Below are 26,222 nucleotides of genomic sequence, written 5' to 3' on the forward strand. Positions count from 1 at the left end.
CAAGTGTTGGATCAACTGGGAAAAAATAAAAGAAATAGTCCGTGAGGTCAGCAACAGAAAAAAAAATAATCAGAAGAAAAAAAAATATCAACAGAACAACACTTAACCCACCCATAACAAGGCAACACACCAATTGAGCCATCAATATTATTATTTCTTGTTTTATAATTTTTGTTAATTCAATTCCATTTTAATGACTAGTTATAATTGATAATGTTTAGAAGTCCAAAGAAATCAAAACAACAAGCCCAATTCCAATCTCAGGGCCGTCCACCTGTCCAACAAGAACAACAACCACCAATGCAACACCAACAATCAAAACATCATATTCCAAACCCATTTTCCAGTCGTAAACAGTCACCAAAAGCACTTGCTTCTCCTTCATTTACCACGAATTCGGGATTCTCGACTCCTCCTAGAGCAGGAGCAAGCCCTGTCACTTCACATCATTCTAAATTCACGTCACCAGGATCTCCAGTTGGAAGCTCGAATTCAGAACAGCAAAGAAAATTGGTTACCGACAAGATCATTTCAGATTGTTATTCCAAGACAATTCATCAGGGCGATAGAAAATTAAATGAAGTATCCTACATTACCCACATTGGAATAATAGAATATTCTCATTCACCTTCAGGTCCCCCACCACCGAATTCCAATCCGGGATCAGTTAAACACCGTATTCTTGTTTTATGTAAAAAACACACGGGAAGAATGCAGTTACAAAAAGGAAAGTTTCAAGCAGAGAAGAATTACTATCAAATTGGGCGTACTTGGGACTTATCGGAATTACAGTCGATCAAGAGAGTTGGACTGGATGGATTGATATTGCAACTCAATAAGACCTATTATTGGAAATGTGATGAAGATGAACGTAGAGTTTGGAAATTTGCCCGTTACTTATGTCAACATTACGGGATGTTTACTGGCAGATACCCTAAACTAGATGGGTTTAGTCTTGACGACTTTATGTTACCGTCTACACCTAAATCACCATCCACGACACCTTCTCGAACTTCATCTGTAAAAGATCCAACTCCAGATCCACAATTAATGAAGTCACGTTCGTTGAAGAGAAAAAATATGCCAAATCCAATTTTGCCGACTCCTCCAGTAGCGGCACCAACCCCACCACAAATACCATCCGGTGTATCAAAGACAACAGCTCCAAGTAGTGCTAATGTAAATGATTTATACAAGGATATGGACTTTACCGTAAATGGTGGTCTTCCACAGAAACCAATGAAAGTCATACAGCGTGATTCACCAAAGAGCACTGGGGGTGGAACTCTTGATCCTGGACCTTCACTTTATGGACCAAGTAGTAGACCAAACAAGCCACATGCACAATCTCAACCAATGATCCCACATATACAACCACAACCACAAACTCAACCACAGCCACAACCGCATCATCTTGCACATTCTGAATCCATGTTACAGACGCGTCCTCAACCTCGTTCCCAACCACAATCATTTGCACGGTCAGAACAAGGAGACTCTCGTGGTTATCAACGAGGTGATCAATCCAAGGAAAATCTTAACCGAGAATTTTCACCACCAACAATGAAAGCCAACCAACATCCTTATTACCAGAAAACACCAATGAATGGGTTGGACAATGCCAGCGAAATCAGTAATGATTCGCATAGTTTTATTTTCAACAATAAGGAGTCTTCTCAAGAAAAATTAGAAGACACGGCAAAACAAGAACAGCCCAAATTTTCTGGAGATGTGTTAGAATCAGTTTCTGAATCTATTCCATCGATCCAAGAAAACAACGAACCGATTCAACGTAGATCTCATCCATATGCTAATTCACATGCAAAGAAAGATTCACAGGTGTCTCAAAAATCTGCAGAAGAAGTTGTTAAGGAGTTTTCAGAATCAATTCCATCACCACTGGTTAAGCCAAAGATGGCAGCATCAGCAAATGTACCTGATTTTGGTGTTGAAGAGATCACTGATGATAGTGATGATGATCAGCGTCCAACTCCTACATTCAGCATAAGAAAACGTCAACAGCAGAAAAAGGCATTAGAGAAGGCGCAAAACTTGATGCCAACACCTGAAGAACAGCAACAGCAACCAGGATTGGAATCCGTGAATGATGTTACTGACAGTTTTATGGATAAATCAAGTAGGTACGATGCAGATAAAACTGACAGGTTTGATATAGATAAATCCAGTAGATATGATGAGAAAAGTTTTGTCACACAGAAAGGATTGGGTATCTATCCACCAAATTCCAATTCATTTATCGAAGAGTCCACCAAAGTGGAGGGTCAAACTAGAATTGATTCTCACATGCAAGAAATCCAAGATATGTTGAACTCACATCTTGGTGATGCTAAAGAAGAGTCATTTCCATATGATGACAAAGATAATGAAGGCTATGAAGATGTTGACGATTTGAATGATGATGATGACTTGAACAATGAAGTTCCACTTGGTGCAAAGTCAAGGATGAGCAAGGATATGCTTCATGCTGATGATGATTTTGAAGAGGATGGCGATTCTTTTGAACCTGGATTGAATATTGTTAAAAAATCTGCAACACCAGAAAGTGGTGGTACTAATACGGGTAGTGGTATTACACGTTCAAATACAGTGATAATTCCAGATTGTGATAGAGATGCTGAAGTTGATAATATACTTGACGATATTGGATGGTCGGTACAAGATGATGCAAGTACTCTTATCAAGAAATTGAATAAAGAAGCAACAAACACAAAACAGGATATTGTTTCCAAATTGGTTAGTATTGATTTGACTAATAATTCAGGAAGCGATATTGGATCGGCATTGAATGAAGTCGACAACATGACCAATATATTCCAAAAGATGGAAGTCAGATTAAAGCTTTTACATAATGACTTACAGAATTCTGTATATGTATAAATAAAGAGAGATACGAGTTGTAACGTTGATTTTCTATTTCTTGATCTCTATTAACTAATAGTAGGCTCCGCGTCCAGCATATTCGTGTTTATCTTGATCTGATGCATCAACTGGGAACGGATCATATGGTTTTATAGATGAAACTGGAATGGCATAACCAGTTGGCCACTTGCTATCAACAAATATATCCTGCCAATTAACAATGGTGTCAAATTTCAAATTATCATTCTCTTTAGTAAATTTCAAGTTTAATTTAATCAATTGATCAAATAAATATGTCAAGTCATTCAATATAAGTTTTGAAGAAGGAGAAGTTTTTTCATTGAATGCCGATTTATCAACTTGTAAACTTGACACGGAACTTAATCTAGACAATAAGGAATCATTTTTCTTATTGCTAATCTTTGTCTTGACATTCCGTAACACATTCTTGGACTTGACTGGTTCAGCTGCTATTGATTTCTTACTTTGTAAGGATAATAAACTAAAATGGACCAACCCTATAGCATTTCCCAATTTGTCTTCTTTATACATTTGCAAACTCAAAAATAACCCAGCATACCCATTGATATATTTTTCAATTACATTAAGATAATCCAACCAATCAGAATAATCCAAAGTAAAGTCATAAACTTGATCGTTGGAGGAAAGGGACATGTTATTGATCAAATTTCTAATAACTTTCAACTCCTGCAAAATATAAATAGCAACTTTACATAATGTTGAGTTATTTTCTGTCTGAATAGTTTCATTATTATACTCAAATGCATTTCTATTGATCCAGGAAAATTTAATTAGAATAACCATTTGAATTGAAATCTCACACACTTTATGAATTACGTTCAAAAGTATACCGTTAAGTTTTGTACCATCCTTGACTGTTTCACAACGTTGTAACTCCATGGCATACAATACGTAGGATATAGCAGTTTTGTAATATGACGTTATGCGTTTCCAGTTTTCATTGAACTCATCAACATTATTTGTATCTTGAGAAATGATTTCATTTGTCAGTTCAGCGGCTTTTTTAAGATATGTCAATGTAATGGATATCAATGTCATATAGATCTCGTTCTGAACCGACCAAGATACCTTATCATCCAATGATGATCCAGAGCTTGGTGAAAATTTCAGTAACTTATTTCGTTTCGGGAGATTTATGCTAGTCCATGGTATTCCCTCACAAATGATAGTATCATATTTGAAACTGTTTGTCTTCACACCATGTAAGATTGACAGTAAATAATCTTCTAAATGGATTAGGTAAGCTGTGGTATCAATTGAATGCTGAGATACTTGTATAGCTGCACGTAGGGAAACCAATTGAGATGAAACATTCGGATTAGTAAAGGGAAGAGCTACCGGTGGAGTCTGTGGTAATACAAGCATATTATTGGTGAATGAAATTTAGATATCTACTATCTTTAGGCTGCAGGTTTTATTGTTCGCTCCACTTGGTGATCTTTTTTTAATTTTTTGTCGACGCGATTTAGAATCACTCCTTTTTTTTTTGTCCGTTGTTGTTTCGTGGTGGTAAATTTTCTGAAAGAATCTCATTTTTTTTTTTTTGTTTTCCATTTTTATGGTTTCTGTTTTGGTGGCTTGTTATTCATTATTCATCAGTAATGTCAATTGTTAAAAGGTCTACACAGAGTGATGACAAATATGGGATAGTCATAGATTCTGGTTCATCTGGTTCAAGAATTCAAATCTATAAATGGAAGGATCAGAAACAAGAATTGAAATCAAAAGATCAAGCCGTATTACAATCTCCACCAAAAATTGTACAAGAGAAAGACTGGAGTAAGAAAATCACTCCTGGTATATCATCATTCAATACAAGGAGTAAGTTCTCAAAAATTTGGCTGGACCATTATTCCGATTTGTTGAAGTTTGCTGAAGGTATCATTCCGCCTGAAAAGCATTCAGAAACTCCCGTGTTTGTCTTGAGTACAGCTGGTATGAGACTCTTACCTGAGAAAACTCAAAAATACATACTTAAAGAAACTTGTTCAAGTATCAAGAAGAATACCAATTTTTATATTCCTACCAAAGATTGTGATAACTTTGTTGAAATCATTGATGGGTCAACAGAAGGTATTTATGGGTGGTTAGGGTTAAATTACCTTATGGGTCAGTTTAACGGATATGATAGCACGCAAGATAAAATTCACGAGTCTATCGGATTTATGGATATGGGAGGTGCTTCGACCCAGATCGCATTTGTGCCGTCATCCAAAGACCAGATTTCTAAACATGCAGATGACTTATCTAAAGTGACATTAAGAAATATAAATGGGGAAACGCAAACTTGGGATTTGTTTGTCGCAACTTGGTTGGGATTCGGTGCCAATGAAGCAAGAAAACGTTTTCTTAATCAATTAATCAATTTATCAATTGTTCAGGAAGATAACTGGAACCATGAAATTAGTGATCCTTGTTTACCCAAGGGTGCTCTTTTAGACTACACATATGATAAAAAGAAATACAAAATCAAAGGTGTTGGGAACTATGAAATGTGTGTCAAGACAATTTATCCATTGTTGATGAAAAACATGCCTTGTATCGATGAGCCATGTCTTTTCAATGGTATTCATGGGCCAAAGTTAAATTTTGAACTGGATAAGTTTATTGGAATCTCAGAATATTGGTATACTGCAAATGACATTTTCCAAAGTGGTGGAGAGTACAACTATAAAGCGTTTAACACGAAGGTCAAAGAATTTTGTGAAAGTAATTGGGATACAATTTTACTGAAATCGGAACAGGGACATTATTCCAATTTGGAGCCTGAAAAATTCTTGAAAGATGCATGTTTTAAAGCAAGTTGGGTGATGAATATTTTGCATGAAGGGTTTGAGTTGCCACGCATTGGATTTGAGACCGATGACCAGGGTGAAACTGAAAAAGAGAAGGATATCACGAATGTACACGTTCCATTTAAATCAGCCAACTCGGTAGATGGCGGGGAATTATCCTGGACATTGGGTAAAATTTTACTCTTTGCTTCTTCACAAATTGAGCCAAAAGGTAAAAAAGAAGATGCTAGGGAAATAGGTATCTTTCCAAGTGAAGTTTCAGGAAAGAAATTTGTTCCTGGAGGTATGATCCATTCGAAGGATGGTAACTACTACTCAAGCGATGATGAGGAAGACGATGACAAGGATAGTGGTCTAATGCATGGTTTATACTCCTTGATATTTATTTTGTTGTTGTTATTTTTCTTGTATCATTTTGGAAAATCACATTTTGGAAGATGGACTAACAAGTTGAAGAAATTGCATGTTCCAATACAAGTTAGAAAGGCTGTTAATTCTATTGGATCGAAGATTCCAGGAATCAAACAATACTTTGAGAGCATTGTCATGTACCAAGATCTTGAAGATCAAAATATTATGTTGGAAGAAGGTGTTGCTGATAATTCAAATGTCAACTTGAATACAATTCCCGAATCTAATTCTGCATCAGCATCGGTATTGAGAACTCGTCTGGCTATTGGATTGAATGAAGATTTCGGCAACGATGCTAGAGGGGTTTCAGCCCAGACATTAGCCAACTCAAATTTGTTTAATCCACGAGCTACTAATTTCTTGAATAAGCCGTTTGTGCTTCCGAAAAAGAATATTTATAACAATCATTTCTCAGCAAACAATAGTCGAGAGTCATTACCTAGAAGCTCTAGTAATTCATCTATTCCAAGAGCAAAGAGTTCGTTAGATTAGATTTATCATTAAATAGTGTATTATACTGTATATTATGCATTTATTATTTTTCTTTTGTATGTCGGTTGTGCGTTTTATAGATTTACTAACAAATTTGTACAATTTTCAACCAAAATTGTTATGCATATCAACAGACTGTAGATTATCTTACCAGTCTGATTTAATTTTCAAGTTTTATTTTATTATGATGAATTATTGACTTGTATCGGTTTTAGCAGACACCATGATTCTACACTTTCCTATACATGTTACTTTCATATACTTCTGGTACCTTTTGTCTCAGTATTCTTATGCAGCAGTAGTTCCATTTAGAGATTCTATAGAACTAGTATTCACTCCTGAGGATGTAAAAAAGACAACAGACTATGTATTTTGGAAGGTTCCCGAAGTTAAGAAGAATTTTAAAACCACTGTTAAACAAAAGATGCTTAATATGTTGTTGAACAAAGATCTTCAAGATATAAATCCCAATCCACCTTTTGTTTATGAGAATGAAATAGACGACGAAGGTGATAGATTATTTGCAGAACAGGAACATAATGATCAAATACTTGGACAGGCACAACAGAATCGGCTTGCAGATTCTTTCCAAACAGTGGAAATTGATATCAAGAAACCTTATGGTCTTGTTCATTCAGTTTTGAAAGGACCTCCACCGACAGGGAAGAAGAAGGCGAAAATAACTGTACATAATCCAAATGTTAATTCAAATAAAGTTGAAATAGCCAAAATGAAGGTAAACAAAGAAATGGAAGAAGTAGTTGCAGGATTACCAGAACTTTCCAATGAGGAGTTGCAAAAATTCCAAAATGAACATATGGGTTATCTGCGTCCTACCAAAATCAAGAATGATAAACATGACTTTGGAGAAAAGTTCAAGAAACTTCCAGCGATCCCAAATAGCAACGTGCAAAGTATAGATGCTAAGCAGAATGAAGATTATGAGGATGACGAAGAAGAAGACGAAGAGGAGAAGGAGGACGATTATGATAACGTAGAAGAGAATATTAAAGGTAGCAAAACGGGGTTTGGTAATAAACACGTAGCCAAAGGAAAGACAAAGAAGAAATCCAAAGATCCATTTTATGACGATTGAACAAATTTCAACGGAATTTGATATTGAAAGAGTGTAGGTAATGAGTAATAACAAATAATGACATTACTCAAATATTCTCCCCTATTACATCATTGTAGTATGAGTTTGAGTAAGAAGAGAGAAAACCAATCCGCGCGAATTTCATTTTTGTCTGGCGCGAGGCTGAGAGGGGAAAGGCACGAGGCGACAAAAGAGTATAAACACACACGCACGCACACACACACACACCTGTCTCTAAGTTAAACAAACAAAACAACAAAAGGTTGCAAAAACAACTCCGAGGTAAGGAAAACAAAGCAAACAGAAAAAAAAATCTCAATCAAGAAACGGCAAAGAAAAAAAAAAAAGATGAAAAATGTAATGAAATTTTTTCATTCTTTCTTTCTTTAAGATCTAATATAAAATAGTTGATATCGTTTGTTTATTACTATTTGTTTTTAGAAGCTTTGTAATTACATCATTCATTAAGTTTATCATGAGTGTGAGGACATTTTCTATTACTACAGACATCGAAGACAGAATGGATTTGATTGAGTTATTTCACAACATGCAGTTGATAAACCCAGACGCACAATTTAAAATCATTGAAATCAAAAACCACGATGGTAAGATTGATTGTTGTATATCCTCCAACCAAGGAACATTAAAGTATAGTCAACTAATAAACTTAGCAGGCGATATCATAGCAGCTAAGAGACAAAATATGAAGTACTATTGTCATGAATCTGTCAACTGTCTGTTTGATATAGACTACTACGATCCACGCAATATATCAGCAGAATCTTGTTGTAGTTGATATCATTGGTACGTTTCGATTGGGCATAAGCATGTAAATAGGTGAAATACATACACTTTCAAATTTGTATCAATTACAGGTATGATCTGTAGATACCTGGTCACACTACACGACTTTATTTCTCAGGTTTTGTAGATTCTTTTTTTTTTTATTTTTCGTTTGGTTGGAAAATCAAACTCATCGCACTGATATTTTTTTTTTTTTTTTTTTGATTGATAGAACTTTTGAGAAGGCGGAACTTCTATTTGTAACTAGTATTAACGACATCCCATTTGCATAGTATATATAATCATGAGAGTCAAGAAACCAACTTCCAAGAGAACTACCACTCGAATGAGAGAGGGTATTAAGAAGAAAGCTGCAGCAAAGAGAAGAAAGGATAAAAAATTATCAAAGAAAGATGTCACTTGGAAATCAAGAAAACAAAAGGATCCTGGTATTCCAGCAAGTTTCCCATACAAGGATAAAATCATAACAGAGTTAGAAGAAGGTAGAAGATTAGAAAAGGAAAGAAAGGAAGAAATGAGATTACAAAGACAACAAGAAAAAGAAGAAGCATTGGCACGTGGAGAAGAAGTTGTTAGTGATGATGCCATGGAAGATGATGATGAAGAAAACGATGGAGCTAATGGTTTAGCAGCTTTGTTAGAATCTGCTCAACAAGCTGCCAAAGAATATGACGGAGAAGATGGCAATGGTGATGACGATAACATGGCTGACTCTGATGAAGATGTTGAATATGAAATCAGTGATGTTGAAGAAGACAATGATGAAGAATTTGGTGAATTAGAAAAATCTCGTAAAGCGTATGATAAGATTTTCAAGACTGTTGTTGATGAAGCAGATGTTATTTTGTATGTGTTGGATGCTAGAGATCCAGAATCAACTAGATCTAGAAAAGTTGAACAAGCTGTATTACAAAACCCAGGTAAGAGATTGATTTTGGTATTGAACAAAGTTGATTTAATCCCAACCAATGCTTTAAACCAATGGCTTAATTTCTTGAAATCATCTTTCCCAACTGTTCCTGTCAAAGCAGCACCAGGTGCCACTAATTCTACATCATTCAACAAAAACTTGACTAACTCCATGACATCTGAATCATTGTTGAAAGCATTGAAAAGTTTTGCTGCCAAGTCTAACTTAAAGAGATCCATTATTGTCGGTGTTATTGGATACCCTAACGTTGGTAAGTCTTCCATAATAAATGCTTTGACAAACAGACACGGAAACAATTCTAAAGCCTGTCCAGTCGGAAATCAAGCTGGTGTGACCACATCTTTGAGAGAAGTCAAGATTGATAATAAATTAAAAATCTTGGATTCACCAGGTATTGTTTTCCCAGATGAAGTTGTAAACTCCAAGAAACAATCTAAATCTCAACAATTGGCAAAATTAGCATTATTATCTGCTATTCCACCAAAACAAATTGTCGATCCAATTCCAGCTGTTACTATGTTGTTGAAGAAATTCTCCAAGGATAACGAAATGGCTGATGGTTTAAAGAACTATTACCAATTGCCAGCATTGCCATCAAACGATTTAAACGAATTTGTCAAGCATTTCTTGATTCACATTGCTAGAACTAAAGGTAGATTAGGAAGAGGTGGTGTTCCAAATATGGAATCTGCTGCTATGTCTGTTTTGAATGACTGGAGAGATGGTAGAATTATCGGTTGGACTTTACCAAAGGCATCAAAGAGCAGTGCAACTGATACTGTCGATGCTTCTGACATTGATGCTCCAAAGAGTTCATTGAGAGGTGACAAAGAACCACCAAAGGTTGAACAAACAACAGTTGTTACCTCCTGGGCTAAAGAATTTGATTTGGATGGTCTCCTAGGCGACAACTTTGGACTTCAATAGTTTAAGTATATATATATGTAGATATATTAAATTTGTGTATATTAGGAAATACAAAGAACAGTAAATTTTGATTATGGTATATGTACGCTATTTAGTTGTAGACGTTGACTCTATTTTCTTTGTTAGCTTAGGTATTGTTGAAAGATTATTCATAATGCTTGAATTCTGAATGAGCAACTCTTCATGATTTCTTAACAATTCATTCAATGGATCATGTAATCGTTTTATTCCTTCAGTGAGGACTTTATATGGATCAGTTGATTCAGGCTGTGTATTAGATTCATTCATTGCATGGGTTGTAATGTAAACAATGAGTGTATTTTTGATGTTCTGACAATCATTAAATCTGTGGAAAGACGCACGCAGATGCGTTTGAACCAAGAACACGACTTTGTCGATAATTTTCAATCAGATCAATGAACTAGTCTGGTTGTACCAATAGAGCTAGTGAATCATTTGTTTGACAGGATATTACATTTTGTAGCTTGCTGATCGGAATGTGTGTGTTGACTGACATGATTTAGCTTGATTTACTCTTTCTCGTATCACGTGATGTATCACTATGTGGCAGTTTTTCCGGACAGTACAATTTTTCTTCAGACATACGCGTCTATGTAGAATTTTTCATTTATGTCTGATAACGATTCTTCTTTTTGTTATATACAACCAAATCAAAATAAACCATCATGCCAGCACAAAATGAAGATATAGACGATGATTGGGTTCTAGAAGATGATGATGACCCAGAGTTCCAGGCTATTTTATGTGGCAATCCTCCACCAGCAATAAACAATGGTTTACCGCAGAGAACTTTAGAAGGACGTGTAGCCACAGGTCAAACCCCACAAAGAGATCAGTATGAAGAGATACCCGTACCGAAGAAAGTAAATCTACCTACTCATCATGTCATGGATTTTGAGAATTTAAAGACTTATATATACCCAACCAATTTTGAAATCCGTGACTACCAATTCAATATAGTTAGAAGAGCATTTTATGATAACGTACTAGTAGCACTACCCACTGGTTTAGGTAAGACATTCATTGCTTCCACCGTCATGTTAAATTTTCTACGATGGTTTCCGAATTCAAAAATCATATTCATGGCACCAACCAGACCATTGGTCGCACAACAAATTAAAGCCTGTTGTTCAATAACTGGGATTCCAAGTTCAAAAGTTGCAATTTTACTAGATAAAACACGTAAGAATCGTGCTGAAATTTGGGATTCTCGTCAAGTGTTTTTCACTACACCTCAGGTTGTTGAGAATGATTTGGTAGCTGGTACAGTTGATCCAAAATCAATTTCTTTGTTGGTCATTGATGAAGCGCATCGAGCCAAGGGAAACTTTGCTTATAATAATGTTGTTAAGTTTTTAGATAGGTTCACTTTTTCCTACAGAATATTGGCGTTGACAGCAACCCCGTCATCAGATGTTGAAGGTGTACAAGAGATTATCAACAATTTGAATATCTCCAAGGTTGAAGTTCGAACGGAACTGAGTATTGATACTGTAAAGTATATGAAGAAAAAGATCATAGAGAGAAAAACAATTCCCCCATCTCCAGAAATTGAAGAATGTATTGATATGTTGGCAACTGCAATTGAACCAGTTTTGAAAACGGCAAATGAAAGAGGTTTGTTAGATCTTACTGATCCCACGAAGATCAACTTCTTTCAGTGTAATGAGTTATCTCGAAAAATGACAGCCAATCCAAGTATCCCTGAAGGTTTGAAGTGGAGTAATTATTTTATATTGCAGCTTCTAGGAATTGTTGGTCAGTGTTACCGTAGGTTGAATATCTATGGTATCCGTTATTTCTATGAGTATTTCCATGAAAAATTCACAGAATTCAAGACTAAATGGAATGCAAAAAAGTCGACGAATAAGCTCAATGCAGACTTTTACTTTAGTGATACTATAACAACGTTATTGGAAAAAGTTCCTAAAATGATTGAGGACTGTGAATATAGTCATCCTAAAATCGAAGCATTGATGAACGAACTTAGTGATTTTTTTGAGCATCATCAAACAGCGGATTCCAAAGTTATTATCTTTACTGAATTTCGTGGTTCTGCTTTAGAAATTGTTCAGAGTATAGAAAAAGCAGGTGATAATAGAAAACCACATATTTTCATTGGTCAAGCAAAGGAGAAGGAAAAGTTTGATGTTGAAAACTTTGGTAAGAAAAAGTCAAAACAGAAAGGAGGCAAGAAACCGAAGAATGATGAAAGACCATCGGGGAGAACAAGTTCAGAAGCGGCGCAGATTTCAGGGATGAATCAAAAGGTGCAAAAGGAGGTTATCAAGAAGTTCAAAAACGGTGAATACAACATATTAGTTGCTACTTCTATTGGGGAAGAAGGTTTGGATATTGGTGAAGTTGATTTGATTATCTGTTACGATTCAACATCTTCTCCTATTAAGAATGTCCAAAGAATGGGTAGAACTGGTCGTAAACGTGATGGTAAAGTTTTATTGTTGTTCTCTAGTAACGAAGAATCTAAATTTGATAAAGCCATGGGAGGATATGAGTATATTCAACAACGTATTATGAAAGGCGATTTGTTCCAACTTCGACCACAGAATAGGATTATACCCGAGTCATTCTCACCGGAAGTCGTGAAAACATTTATAGAGATACCAGAGGAGAATATTGAGATAAAAGCAGAAGATGATGAAGACCAAATTATCAAGATTGCAACACTGTATATGTTGGGCCAAAAAGGGAAAAAAGGTAGGAAGACAACTGCCAAGAAGAGTGCAACAAAGAAATTCTTTATGCCTGACGATGTTGAAACAGGATTTAGAAGTGTTGCTAGCATGGTCAGGAAAGTTGGTGATGACAAGTCACTTGAAGAGCGGAAAAGAGAAAAGACGTTTCTTGATACGCTTGTGGATTCAGATAGTGACAGTAGTGATGACAACTTTGGTCTGCCAAAGAAAGTTAAGGAGAAGAACCAGCAGACATGCATTGATCTCACAAATGAAGATATAGATGATGGAAATATTGAAGCAGTCACAACAAGCCTTGGGGACAAGGTACTTTCAGTACTGGAAAAGGAAGGAGAAGGTACAAACGATGAAGATAAAGAGTTGGTAGTCAAGAAACCTCCAAAGCGAAAAACTGTGATGGATATAACTGTTCATTCTGAAAGTGATGGTGATGATAGTGACGTTGGGTTTGTAAAACCAAAATCTTCGTTATTAATGGATAATCTGAATATTAAAGCTGTTAAAAGAAAAAATGATCCAGTTATTAGGGATGACGATGATGAGAGTGATTTCAAGTTTAGCAGTGATGATGAGAAGGATGTTCAGATGGTGGAACGTCAATCTGATCCAGTAGTAAGCAAGAGTTTAGGAGTGAAGAAAAGAAAACCTATGGTTCAAATGCCAGTTGTTGAAGAGTTGCCAAATGCTGTTTCTCGACACGAACCAACTATTGACAGACCATCACTTTCCAAAACGACTTTGGCTGCACCAGTGAATCAAGTGCCAGAAACCAGAAAATCTTTGGGTATCAAAAGATCTCGTCCGTTAAGTATTATTGATCAGTTGAAGAAGCAAAAGCTGAAGTCCTGGAGTCCAACCATAAATGCGCTATCCTCAGAGACTGAATATTCTACAACTGCAAGAAGCAATGGAGCAACATCATCTTCAACCGGTTCAAGTAAAAGTGATCCAATAGCTAAAGCGTCGGTAAATGGAACCTCCAACACTCCTAAACAAAACAACAGTTTCACCAATAGTATTTGTTTAGACACTGATGACGAGAGTGAAGACGATAAAATATTTGATGATGGTTTAGATGATGTACTTGGACATATCAGTTCGAGTACAGAACCCAAAGTCGATACCAGTGTGATTTTTGAGCCTAATCATGATGATGAGAATGAAGGTTTTTTGACTAATCTGCAGCTGGGAGACTTGTACACTAACTATTATATGATCCTTGATCCTAGTGAACAAGTACAGTTTTATGATCCAGTTGAAGGATTTTCAACCAATGAAGAATCGAACGTGGTAGAAGCCAAAGCTGGGGGTAAAATATCTCATAGTGTAAAAACAGAAAGATTACTTAAAGTATTCAACTCGAAGGTAGATCATCGATTGAAGAAGCTACCTCAACTGGAACAGGACATAGATTTATCATTTATAGTACAGAAATGAATGTGAAATGTGTTTGGTGTGTTGCGTGCATGTACCAATTTCTTCAACAAATTTATTTTGGTTTTCGCGACTATAAATTTGCCAATCGTTTAGCCAAAGAAAAATTTTTTTGCCTTTAGTTCACTTTTTTTTTCCTCTTTTTCTTCTTCTTGTTTCTTTGTCTTTATGCAGGGGCATTACGTGTATCAGTGAGGATTCGTCCGAGATCATGTTTTTGCTGGTTGAAAACTTAACCTGACAACTTCTTGGGATTCTATAACCATGTGTTTGTGAATGTCAAGGGAATTTTTGGAAACCTTTTTTTATTTTATTCAAATGAACTTTTTATTTTTTTCTAAATAAGTACTGTTATTTCCATCAACACTGGGATGGCACTTCCTTGAAGGCAAATCTCAAATTTGAATGTGAAATAAAGTGACTTTGATTTTTGATGTTGTCTGATTAGCTTTTTATTACTATTATTATTATTAGGTTCATCATTTTTAAGACATTGTATAATGTGAGGTCATTACCAATGTATTTAAAGGTGGAGTTCATCAGAACATCGTTTATATACAATATCTAGAACGCCTTGTGCCTCGCTCGGTTTAATTTGATTTATTTAATTAAATCTTGAGCTGGATACTTCTTTGTTTGTTTTCAAACGTTGAAAGTAATGGGCAATAGCGAGTTTGTTATTTTATTAACAAATAAAAGATTTCCTTTGAGTGCGATGACATCAAGGTTTTTATTGAACTGGATGGTGGCATTGTAATTATAAATCTTTACATTCTCTCAATCCTCTTGTAAATAATATTACCATTCAAAAGAACCAGCCTCTCGTGAAATATTCATTTCTTTATAAAATCGAAAATCGCAAAACTCCTGTTGATTTTTTTCCGTCCACATAAAAGTAGATGAAGGAAAAGAAAAAAAAAAGATGAATGGAAAAAAAGAGTGAAAAAAAAGCAAACACTGTTTTTAAACCCAACAATACAACATCATGTTTAAGAAGTTCACCAAAGAGGATGTTCATTCTCGTTCTAATATAAAGTCTTCTGTTCAAAGAGGACTTAAATCAAAATTTGTTGATGAATATCCACAAATGGAACAAGCCATTGATAATCTCATACCCAAAAAATCTCAAGTTATTCTCATCAAATGTGAAGATAAAATTCAATTATATTCAATTGATAACAATGATAAACCAGAAGTAGTTATGTTCCAACATTTCAGTGATGAATTGGTTCCAAGTTTGAGAACTGTTCATAAATATCCAGAATGTTTCCCTCGTGTTCAAGTAGATCGTGGTGCTATCAAATTCGTTTTGGGTGGTGCCAATATTATGTGTCCAGGTTTAACAAGTGCTGGTGCCAAATTACCAGATGAAAATATTGAAAAGGATACTATTGTTACTGTTTATGCTGAAGGAAAAGAAAACGCCTTAGCCATCGGTAAACTATTAATGAGCACAGATGAAATCAAAAGCAAGAATAAAGGTATTGGTATTGAATTGTTGCATTATTTGGGTGATGGTTTGTGGAACCACCAAGATTAGATTTGTATTTTTCTATGCTTCTATATCTATATAAACTTTCTGGTTAAATAGTAATCCATAATTATCTAACGTGCTAAGAAGATCTTCTAATTCATGTCTCTCTGCAAATCGTGATCCTTCATTGGTGTAGAAATAAACTGAAAACTTGAGGATTGATAGTCCATCTAATGCTGACGACATCATTCCTTTAAACTGGAGAATGGATGTGCTTTTAAGAAACTTTTTGGATATGGTAGTTGACGTAGAAACTACAAGAGTCAATTGTATCCAATCTTTGCATTCTTCAAATGTGTTGTCCAATGTCTGTTCTTTTTTATCATGTTTTGAAAGAAGGTGTTTCCATCGTGAATCATTATCGATTTGATAAACACCTTGTTCGACCTTGGAAATAAAGTAAAGCTCCCCATTTGCAATTTCTTCTTCGTTCAAATACGTCCCATTGAGTTTCCACAAGCCTGATTTTGAGCATTCAAACCTTCCAATTAATTGTACAGTCATGTCATCGATAGATAAATCATTGAAAATTGGGTTATGATTCATTCGAAGTTCTTTTATGTTCGGTAAGCAGCGAGATAATGAATCGATTTCCTTCCAGGTATTGATTTGGTTAGCTCTCAAATCTAGTGAGACAAGTGTAGGTAAAGAATGGCTTATGATGTTTGTTGCTAAATTGTTGTGAGAAATATTCAAAGTTGTGACTGAATTTGCTGTGTTTGGGAAAACCGTTAACTTATTATATGACAAGTCTACCAATTTGACACTAGCTGGTAGTAGAAACTGTTGAATGTCAGAATCGGTGTAATTATTTCCTGAAATATAAAGCTCTTCTAGATTAGGAAACTTCTTGACAAGATTGGACACAGTCTCCAAAGGAAGTAATGTACCAGACACTTGTAATCTTTTAATATTTTCATGAGGTTTCTGGATGCCCGAAAATTTACCAAATCTGTTACCATTGACATTTAATTGTGACAACGATGGAAGATTATCAATAATTTTGGAAATTTCATTCAAATCAGAAAACAAATTGCAGCTCAATTCCAAATTGATTAAATTATTAAGATTATCGAAAATGTCACCGCTATTGCTCTCTTGATCTGTATTATATGCAAATGATATCAAGCAATAATCTAACGTCAATGATGTAAGATTCTTTAAATCTGATTGGAATTTATTTAACTTTTCCCATCCAAGCTCTTCCACAATTTTGCTTCCAATTTGAATGTTTTGTTCAGTATATTCCAGGTCCAAATATTTCTCTTTGACCACATCAATAAACGACTTGTGCTGTGAGTTTATCTTTGTGTTTGTAGATTTGATAAATGTGCCTGATCCTGGAATTATTGGTGTGAAATATTGGATCCCATTTAGATCTCCATTATTCTTACCCCGGGTAGGATCATCCCATTCAATTCCGTATGCTATAGTTTTGTCACCCCAAACAGGTAATGTCCCAATGAACCGTATTGTCCCTAGATCATTATCGACAGTGGATATCCTATCATTTTCACGGTATATAGTTGTCATTAACAATATTGGGTACAAGTGTCGTCCATAATTGAGTAAACAAAACAATTTTGTCTGTTCTGACAAATTAAGAGAAAGGTAGTGTAAAAGTGGATCAATCAACCACGGATTTTCTTTTTTCTTTTTTACAACCTGTCGCGAAGTAACAAACTATCGCGCCAATATGCCGGATTTAGTTTGTTTCCGAACAAGTGAATTGTGCAGTAATGGAAATTGATTTATGCAATATACTGCAAATTGGAAAGTTTTGTTTATTATTGATTGAAATGTTATTTGTTATGAAATCGTTTGATTTTCATTAGTTTGGTTTAAAGTATTATCGATCCACTTGGACGAATAGTCATTGGATTAGATATAAATGAGAGAAAAGTAGTAAATGTTTTATTTGTTATAATTATATAGTATCGATGTTTAAGTGAATATAAGGAACTATTTGAAAGAAGAAATAGACTTAAACTAAGTTGCTCCCAGAAACCTGGTTATCTTTAGATCACTCGCTGTATTTTAATAAGAGAAGTATTGAGTTCATTAGTGGCGTATTCACTGCTGCGTTATACTCTAGAAATTAATTCATTTGAGTTAAATTAGTTTCAGAGTCGTCCGAGGTTTTAGTGCGAAGTAATTTCACTTACCGACACAACCACTATATCAACAACCAGCCGTGGGTTGCAAAAATATAAATTCAGTATCCAAAAACAAAAGACAGAATATTCAACTGACTATTTTGATTACTAACCATTTATAAGTCATGCCGCCTATTAAAAAGAATCAAGTCACACCTGAAGATGCTAAACTTTTGGTGCAACAATACATGAAAGATCAATATCGCCCTTACTCAACTACTGATATTCAATTAAACATGCACAATATTCTAACCAAAGCAAAACTAACAAACGTATTGGAATCGTTAGTTTCTGATAATGAATTGATTTGTAAAACAATTGGCAAAACGAATTATTATACCTATAAACAACTAAATGTTGATGACAGCAGTGGTGATAACCCCAAAGAAGATTACGATCTGTTGCAAAAGCAAGTTAAAGAGTTAAATCAAGAAATTGGAGAATTGAAGATAGGTATGTATTACTGAAGACATCCCATTATAGATAATACAGCAGACTAACTACTATTTGTCTCATTAGAACTCCAAGATGTTTGTGCTACTCCTACAAATGAAGAATTGGCTCAACAAATCGCTAACTACACCACCAAGATTGACAAATTGAAGAATGAATTGAAAAAATCTCAAAGGAATGAAATACCACGAATGGACCCAAAAGTTGTATCAGATCATGTTGCTAAGCTCAAGAGAACAAGAAAGCAAAGGTATAATATGGTATGGCCAAACTTGAACTATGATTTTGTGTCATATCGTGCATACTAACATTCTTTGTAGTTTAAAGAATTGATCGGAATCACATCTGAATTCATGGAGATCCACAATATATTTGTATGTATTTACCATGGTGCTATTCAATTGATTAATTACTAACAAGTATGATCTATTTTCTAGGAGTTTTGTGGCATAGATGAAGATGAATATAACAAGTACAAGACTAACTAGTTCAGCTGATGTGTCCTTTTCGATCTTCAACTAATAAAAAAAAACGCGTTGGATCTTGCACGACTATAATTTTGGTTTTTCTTCTTACATAATCAGCATAAACAAACTTATTGTGTACAATTTTCCGTCATTCAGACCAAAAACTTGATTATTTTCTTTTGCTCTCATAGTGTTTGTTGTTTTCTTTATCCATTTTTCCTTTTCTGTTTCAGTTGTATTTGTTTCTGAATTCAATTCAAAAGAAAAAGAACCCTCTTTCAGAGTTTAGGAAATTATCTTGGTTTAGATCTTCAACAGAAGTAATATCATTTGTTGTTGTCTACTTGTTTTTTTTTTTTTTCTTTAGTTATAATCAATTGCTTTCAAATCAAAAGTTTCCTAACCTCCCAAGCCAGAAAAGAAAAGTACAGAGAATTAATTGATTTTCAACTTCTCCCCTCAAATAACATTGACAAGTTTAAGAATTAATGTCACGAAATTTGAAGAGAGTTATTCTATTACTTAGTTGTACATTTGCTGGATTAATATGTGGAACACTATATTTATACTCCTCCTATAGTCCTCAGTTTTCCCAAAGATTGGGATACACGGCCTCTCAAAGTTCACAGATCTCGATATGGGGTAGTATAGGAATGGGTGTTGGTGCACCCATTTCAGGTATTCTAATCGATAGGAAAGGTTACACCTTGGTGTCTATAATTGGATTTATTTTATTGACTAGTGGATATTATATTATGAAAAAACAATTTGATACTGAGTGGGCAAACTTAAGTGTTTCATGTGCATGTTTATTAGTTATTGGATTGGGATCTTCAACCATTAATTCGGTTAGTTTAAAATGTTGTGCTGTTAGTTTCCCATCAATTCGTGGAGTTGCAACTAGTTTACCTTTGGCTTTATTTGGATTAAGTGCATTGTTTTATTCTGTGATTGCATCTGTATTTTTCCCCAATGATACAAGTAGTTTCTTTGGATTCATCATGATCTCAATTGTACTTATTTTTATTGCATGTTTCCCTAGTATTTATCTAGCAGATTGTGAACACCAATCGAAAGGCAGTACCAATAATACACCAGTATCGGCACAACCACAGCTACCATCAACTCCTAAGGCACATGTCAAATCACCTCGTACAACCACAAGCGAGATTAATATCTTCACAAGTTTCAGATTTTATCAACTTTTTGTAATCACAGGAATGTTAGCTGCATTGGGCCAAATGTACATTTACTCCGTTGGATATATAGTAAAAGCGTTGATCATTAAAGAATCAGGTACAAGTTCTTCATTATCTATTCTAATTCAACAAGATCAACAATTCCAAGTGGGTATCTTATCAATTGCAAATTTTTTAGGACGTATAGCAGCTGGTGTTCTTGGTGATATTGTTTCTCAATCTTTCAACAAACCAAGATCATTATTATTATTTATTCCTGCATTTGGCATGACAATATGTCAAATTATATCATATAACATAGATGATTGTACAGAATTACCATTGGTTTCATTTATGATTGGATTCTTTTATGGATTTATTTTCTGTATTATGCCAATTATAACAGGTGATATATTTGGCATGAATGATTTTAGTTTCAATTGGGGAATAATTAGTATGAGTCCTATACTACCTAGTTATTATTTTATTAAATTATTTGGTAAATTTTATGATGGAAATTCAACATTAGATGAAACAAATGGATCTTTGGTTTGTACTATTGGAAATTTATGTTATAATTATATTTTCAAACTTACTCTTGTGGTTAGTATTTCTGCTACCATAATTGTGCTTATTTTTAATTCAGGAGATTCAATATTTAGACGCAAAAAGGCAATAACTTCATTACCATTGGCATCTCCAACCAATTTATTTAATGAAAAAGCTAGCTGATCTAAAAAAAAATAAAAAATAGAAGAACAGTTAGGTTTTTTTTTTTTATCTATAGTTGATTAATATATAGAATAATATATACAAAAACATACATTCAAGTATTTTATTCATTCAAAGTGATGGAATCCTGTTCCATAACTCCTTTACCAATATAATCAGAAACAAATTTAAACTTGTCTTTACTGTCATGTAATGCATTAGTAAATATTTCATAATTTTCTTTCTTTCCAATCATATTCTGCATATCTTTTTGTTCTTTAATATCATTAAATTTTTCTGCACATATTGGACATCTAATCTTTTCACCATTAATTTCAACACCATTATTTCTTTCATCATCAACATGACTATTAGCAATCAAATTTACCGAAATACATTTCTCATGAAATGAATGTTTACACTTGAAATGAATTACTGGGAAATCCAATCTGTTCTTACAACTTGAACATTTATTATTTTGAATAATCATAGGTTTGGTCAATTCTGATAACTTGTATGAATTTTTGGTTGATTCTTGTTCATATTTCTCAATTAATTTTTCATTATTCATTATCTCTTGATTCTGATTTGTGAAAAAATTAATAAAATAATCTTTAACTAACCCAAAGGTTATAAAATCATTATCTGGATTTTCTGTCAACAATTCAAGCAATTCCATTGGTTTTAATAATTTGTAGTTGTTAATCTGTTGAAGTAATATTTGTATATCATCTTCAGATACTTTATCAAAAATGGATTTCTTGGACACAATAAATCGAAGCATGTATTTGTACAATTCTGGTTTAGTATCACCATGTTTATCCAAAATCTTGAAACAACCTTCTATATTTTCATTCATTTGGTATTTCATAAATAAATCAATTTCACTTCCTGTTTTTTCATGTGATATGACTTCGCCAACTTTGAAACCGTAAATTGTACTAAGCAAAAGCAATGATTGACTATCTAATAAATCAGCATATTGTTCACTCAAACTATTGGCCTTCTCCAACCATTCTTGATCAGATGTTGATTTATGCAACGACAAATAAATTTCAAGCAAGGTCATCACTGTTTCTTGTTTATCAATTGACTTGCCTTGAAATTTTTCAAATGCTTCAATACTTGCTTCAAGGAAAATAACAAACTGTTTTGGATGGTTGGTAAAACTAGCATAAATCAAGTTGGGCTTTGGTGGTAAGTACGTTGGAGCAGATGATTTTCTGGTTTCTTGTTCAGCTTGTTCGGACTCATTGTTATCTTGTAGTGACAAATAGTTTAAAAATGCTCTATAATTAGATATTTCAACTGATTTCTCCTTTTGCTCTTCGGATTTACTATTAGTGACTGCACTTTCTTTAGATTCTCTGGGAATGTACTCCCCGGTAAAAACATTGATCAATAATTCGGTGGTTTCAATAGGACAAGAGTCCAATAAATTCTCCGAGTGATCTATCAATATCAAAAGCAATTCATCTATTGGCAATGTCTTCATATAACTCAAAGCAAATTTGGGTTTTTTGAGATCATTCAATTGGATGTCGACAATAAGGTTTGGTTGGTCTAATTTATATAACAACTTTAATACTTGGTCATAAAATCCACATTCTTTAAACAAATTGATAATCAAATCAAAATTCAAATCCTGCAAGTTTTCAATAGTCAAGTCAAAATCGTTTATAAAAGCATCCAAGTTTTCAAGTTTCTTCAACTTACAGTAACAGCACAATAACAATGTTACATGATCAATACTTGCTAATGACTTTTCATACAATCGAATTAAGAACTGGGTAAGATTTGGAATGTTCACTGCCTCCTTGAATTTCGTGATTATGTTCATGATAAATTCGTCAATGTCCTGATCCACATTATTGTCAAACAATTCGAGGCATTTAATATAAATACCAATTGCTTCATCAAACTGGCCCTTGTCATACAAATAATCACCGTGAAGTATCTCGATTTTTAGCAACGTCTCATTAGGTAGTTTCTTCTGTTGGGCCAAATTAAATGCAACAGAGAATAATTCACGTTGTAATATAAGCTCGATTTGCTGGTTAGTTGGTTTTTCGTGGATTTTGTATAATACTCCATCGCTAGTCAATAGATAGAGATCTCCTGACAATATGAAAGCATGGAAAACAGAACTGTTTGGGATCAACAAATTAAATGAAATATGATTGTTTACCAAATCTAGAATCAACACTCTTGTCATAACTTTCTTGCTTTCGACATCATCATGGGGACTAACAATTAAAAGAAAATTTTTGAACTTGACAATCTTTGATTTAGGAATTTCAAAGTTAATCGTCGAGATTTTATTTACTGTATCATAAAATTGTATGGAATCCGGTAATCCAACTATCAATTCATGTGTCTCGTCATCCTGATTGACATCAGTAAAATTCAAATCTGCTCCAAATTTTTGGGATAATATTCTGGTTGGTTTTTCGTGGTTTCTTCCAGTTGTTGGCACAGTTAAAATTTTCCCAGTTGTGGTTACATACAACAACTGTTCAGTTTCATTAAAATGTACTCCCGTTATTGGATCATTACCACTCATGTAAACAACTCTTTGTTTCGATCCTCTATCACGCAATAAGTCACCACGTATTAAAATCACTTTCCCATTCGTATACCCCACGGCAAGGCAGGTAAGATCATAATTAAATTGGAAACAACTTATCGGATATGAATTATCCCCTAGTTTATCATGATTACTAACTAGTACTTGGGTTTGAAATTTGTATTTATAATCAGATTCTTCTACTTTGGAATCAAGTTGTATCATTTTGTTGATATCCCATAATTTAATGACACTTGGGTTTCCTTGCTTTTCTGCCAAAGTCACGATGAGATTGTTGGAGTTGTGTACGGGTTCAATGAATGTAATTCGGTAGTCAACATCATATGCCTGAAATGTCTTTAGACATGTCAAATCCTTCTGGTTGATTATTCTGATTGTTGAATTATTGACGGCAATCAATAAATATGTGGAAGTAGTGGAATTAATACATGACAATGTTGGGTCGGAATATAAAGGTTCATCCGAATTACAATTTGGATCTCGTATCGGTGTGAATTCAAATAATTGGAATTGTCTCCAGGATGACAATGCTGATGACATGATTCCCTGGAAGTGATGATAAATAAAAATGATTACAACCTAAATTTATCGTTGTTTCTCTATTTTTCTCTCTTTTTTTATTCGAGGTATTTTCGCTTACCAGTTTTTTTTTTCCTACAATCAAATGTGACAATACAACTGGTAGCGAAGCTATGTAACAATCTTTAATTAGGAGTTGATTTTTACAAATATTTATGTGTATATGTGTATATATAATGTATATTTTTATCATAAATGGGGTATCAAAGAAGAAACGATATAACTGTTCTATTTATTGTTTAAGCGGTAGTAACAGTGGTAAAGGTAGTAGCATATGTGGTGGCAAAAGTAGCACCAACATTGTTGGCAACATTGGCAACAACACCTCTACCAATGTTACAAGCCAAATTCTTGAAATTGGCACCATTCATAATCTTGAATGGGTTGACACAGTCACATTGTGGGATATGGTTCCATAAGACGTCATCAGACAAAGCACAGATACAGTTGATACCTTTGTTTTCACAATTTTGTTGAATGGCATCAGCAGCCATTTTACAGTGGGAGTTACAACTGAGCTTAAAGTTACCGTAGTTAACATTGATTCCTCCGTTGCCATTGTCTGAAACAACAGCACCTTGTAATGGAGAGCCAACGCCGACTGGGACAGTAACTGCAGAAGGAGCAGCAATTGGAGCAGCAATTGGAACGGCAGTAACAGCAGCCGTAACTTCTGGTTGGGTGGTTTCAGCGACAGAAGCGGAAATTAATGCCAAAGCAGAAACAATAGTGGAAGCGAATCTCATTGTTGTTGGTGTCAGTTAGTTTTTCTTTTGGTTGATGAATTGAATATATTGATGTTTCTGTGGCATCATTGTTTGGATATTTTGGGTCCTATTTATACCATCTTGGTCGTTCCAAGCGGGCCAATTAAATCTTCCTTTGTATTCATTACACTTTTGAATTTCCAAGTGCTATGGAAGGGTTATCCATTGAAACGTGATTTTCCGTAGATCACATAGTCTCTTCTTTCAAAAACAAAAAATGGAGTTGTTTCTGCTTTGTAACAATTTTTCATTAATATTATTATTATTAATATTGTTATTTTTTTTTGTTGCAAATCATTTTCAATGCTTGATTACAATGGTATGCATTTCATTATGAAACAAAAGTTAAAGGAAGACATGTTGATTATAATTAATTTGGAAATGAGCAGCCTCCCCCGGATGATGGTTGCACGTTATATGGGGCTTAATCAATGCTCCATCGTGAGATAATATAATCATGATCATTGAGAAATGGATTTGATACTGGAGTCTGCCCTTCTCCGTTCCCCATAAATTATCTGGAACGTGTTGTTTTGGTGCATAGAAAAAGGGTGATGTAATAACTAGAAAGCAACGTTGTCAGTCCAGCACTGCCTGCCTTGATTTTCACACACATTTGCCAATCAAATTACTTTTTGCATTCTTCGGTAATACTAAAGAATTCTAAATTGTACAATTCTTAATTGGAGGGTTGCAAATTATGATGGGTATATTTTAAGGGGAAAATTCAGTGGTTAAGTTCATCAACATTAAATTGATAATACTACTAATAATAACAATAATCCATGGATTTTCAAATGATGGATCATCAATGGATTTGGTTTCAGTTTGACATTGTTTTAATTTGAAAAATTGATATTGGCTAGAATGAAGTCATGACTGAGTGGTTGGGTATTCTTATGAGTTAGAACTTCTTATCAATCATCACTTCACTGGCATAGTTCGTCTTATACTTGATTATACCACTGGTTGTTGTTTAGTCCACATGCATATGACAAGAAATCAAAAAGAGAAAAAAAAATCATCAATCTTTATCCCGAGGGAACCGTATCGACAATCTCAAGAACGTCAGAAAGTGTTCGAATAATTGAGTGGCAGTATGGTCTACGTTAAATGGAATATCCAAATTGAATGCTGTAATTCATATCTTTGAATCATACCCATTCCCTTGGATATATAAATATCTACAGAATATCACAAGAGGGACAATAGCATCGCCGGTACAACACCACCGAAGCAT

At 34.3% G+C, this 26,222-nt stretch overlaps 12 protein-coding genes across 12 annotated transcripts; 8 read left to right on the forward strand and 4 right to left on the reverse strand. All coding sequences in view use genetic code 12, as the record gives it.

Moving 5' to 3' along the window:
* Positions 1 to 213: 213 nt before the first annotated feature.
* On the forward strand, positions 214 to 2,898 carry SEC3 (GTP-Rho binding exocyst subunit; the record flags this gene model as incomplete). The annotated part of the gene is made up of 1 exon (XM_002549700.1): positions 214 to 2,898. The coding sequence occupies one exon, from the start codon at positions 214 to 216 to the stop codon at positions 2,896 to 2,898; it is 2,685 nt and encodes an 894-aa protein (XP_002549746.1).
* A 54-nt stretch (positions 2,899 to 2,952) lies between these two features.
* Positions 2,953 to 4,287, reverse strand: CTRG_04044 (uncharacterized protein; the record flags this gene model as incomplete). The annotated part of the gene is made up of 1 exon (XM_002549701.1): positions 2,953 to 4,287. One exon carries the CDS (start codon positions 4,285 to 4,287, stop codon positions 2,953 to 2,955), a length of 1,335 nt encoding a protein of 444 aa, XP_002549747.1.
* Positions 4,288 to 4,523: 236 nt separating this feature from the next.
* Positions 4,524 to 6,620, forward strand: CTRG_04045 (apyrase; the record flags this gene model as incomplete). The annotated part of the gene is made up of 1 exon (XM_002549702.1): positions 4,524 to 6,620. The coding sequence occupies one exon, from the start codon at positions 4,524 to 4,526 to the stop codon at positions 6,618 to 6,620; it is 2,097 nt and encodes a 698-aa protein (XP_002549748.1).
* Positions 6,621 to 6,843: 223 nt separating this feature from the next.
* CTRG_04046 (uncharacterized protein) lies at positions 6,844 to 7,716 on the forward strand (the record flags this gene model as incomplete). Its single annotated transcript, XM_002549703.1, has 1 exon — positions 6,844 to 7,716. The coding sequence occupies one exon, from the start codon at positions 6,844 to 6,846 to the stop codon at positions 7,714 to 7,716; it is 873 nt and encodes a 290-aa protein (XP_002549749.1).
* Positions 7,717 to 8,803: 1,087 nt separating this feature from the next.
* CTRG_04047 (RNA-binding GTPase) lies at positions 8,804 to 10,378 on the forward strand (the record flags this gene model as incomplete). Its single annotated transcript, XM_002549704.1, has 1 exon — positions 8,804 to 10,378. The coding sequence occupies one exon, from the start codon at positions 8,804 to 8,806 to the stop codon at positions 10,376 to 10,378; it is 1,575 nt and encodes a 524-aa protein (XP_002549750.1).
* A 686-nt stretch (positions 10,379 to 11,064) lies between these two features.
* On the forward strand, positions 11,065 to 14,553 carry MPH1 (3'-5' DNA helicase; the record flags this gene model as incomplete). The annotated part of the gene is made up of 1 exon (XM_002549705.1): positions 11,065 to 14,553. The coding sequence occupies one exon, from the start codon at positions 11,065 to 11,067 to the stop codon at positions 14,551 to 14,553; it is 3,489 nt and encodes a 1,162-aa protein (XP_002549751.1).
* A 982-nt stretch (positions 14,554 to 15,535) lies between these two features.
* Positions 15,536 to 16,090, forward strand: CTRG_04049 (translation machinery-associated protein 20; the record flags this gene model as incomplete). Its single annotated transcript, XM_002549706.1, has 1 exon — positions 15,536 to 16,090. One exon carries the CDS (start codon positions 15,536 to 15,538, stop codon positions 16,088 to 16,090), a length of 555 nt encoding a protein of 184 aa, XP_002549752.1.
* Positions 16,091 to 16,102: 12 nt separating this feature from the next.
* Positions 16,103 to 17,617, reverse strand: CTRG_04050 (uncharacterized protein; the record flags this gene model as incomplete). The annotated part of the gene is made up of 1 exon (XM_002549707.1): positions 16,103 to 17,617. One exon carries the CDS (start codon positions 17,615 to 17,617, stop codon positions 16,103 to 16,105), a length of 1,515 nt encoding a protein of 504 aa, XP_002549753.1.
* Positions 17,618 to 18,365: 748 nt separating this feature from the next.
* CTRG_04051 (uncharacterized protein) lies at positions 18,366 to 18,707 on the forward strand (the record flags this gene model as incomplete). The annotated part of the gene is made up of 1 exon (XM_002549708.1): positions 18,366 to 18,707. The coding sequence occupies one exon, from the start codon at positions 18,366 to 18,368 to the stop codon at positions 18,705 to 18,707; it is 342 nt and encodes a 113-aa protein (XP_002549754.1).
* A 941-nt stretch (positions 18,708 to 19,648) lies between these two features.
* On the forward strand, positions 19,649 to 21,070 carry CTRG_04052 (uncharacterized protein; the record flags this gene model as incomplete). Its single annotated transcript, XM_002549709.1, has 1 exon — positions 19,649 to 21,070. The coding sequence occupies one exon, from the start codon at positions 19,649 to 19,651 to the stop codon at positions 21,068 to 21,070; it is 1,422 nt and encodes a 473-aa protein (XP_002549755.1).
* Positions 21,071 to 21,173: 103 nt separating this feature from the next.
* VPS11 (tethering complex subunit) lies at positions 21,174 to 24,176 on the reverse strand (the record flags this gene model as incomplete). The annotated part of the gene is made up of 1 exon (XM_002549710.1): positions 21,174 to 24,176. One exon carries the CDS (start codon positions 24,174 to 24,176, stop codon positions 21,174 to 21,176), a length of 3,003 nt encoding a protein of 1,000 aa, XP_002549756.1.
* A 278-nt stretch (positions 24,177 to 24,454) lies between these two features.
* On the reverse strand, positions 24,455 to 24,961 carry CTRG_04054 (uncharacterized protein; the record flags this gene model as incomplete). Its single annotated transcript, XM_002549711.1, has 1 exon — positions 24,455 to 24,961. One exon carries the CDS (start codon positions 24,959 to 24,961, stop codon positions 24,455 to 24,457), a length of 507 nt encoding a protein of 168 aa, XP_002549757.1.
* Positions 24,962 to 26,222: the final 1,261 nt, after the last annotated feature.

This window comes from Candida tropicalis (genome assembly GCF_000006335.3).
Source record: "Candida tropicalis MYA-3404 genomic scaffold supercont3.5, whole genome shotgun sequence".
Lineage (NCBI taxonomy): Eukaryota > Fungi > Ascomycota > Pichiomycetes > Serinales > Debaryomycetaceae > Candida > Candida tropicalis.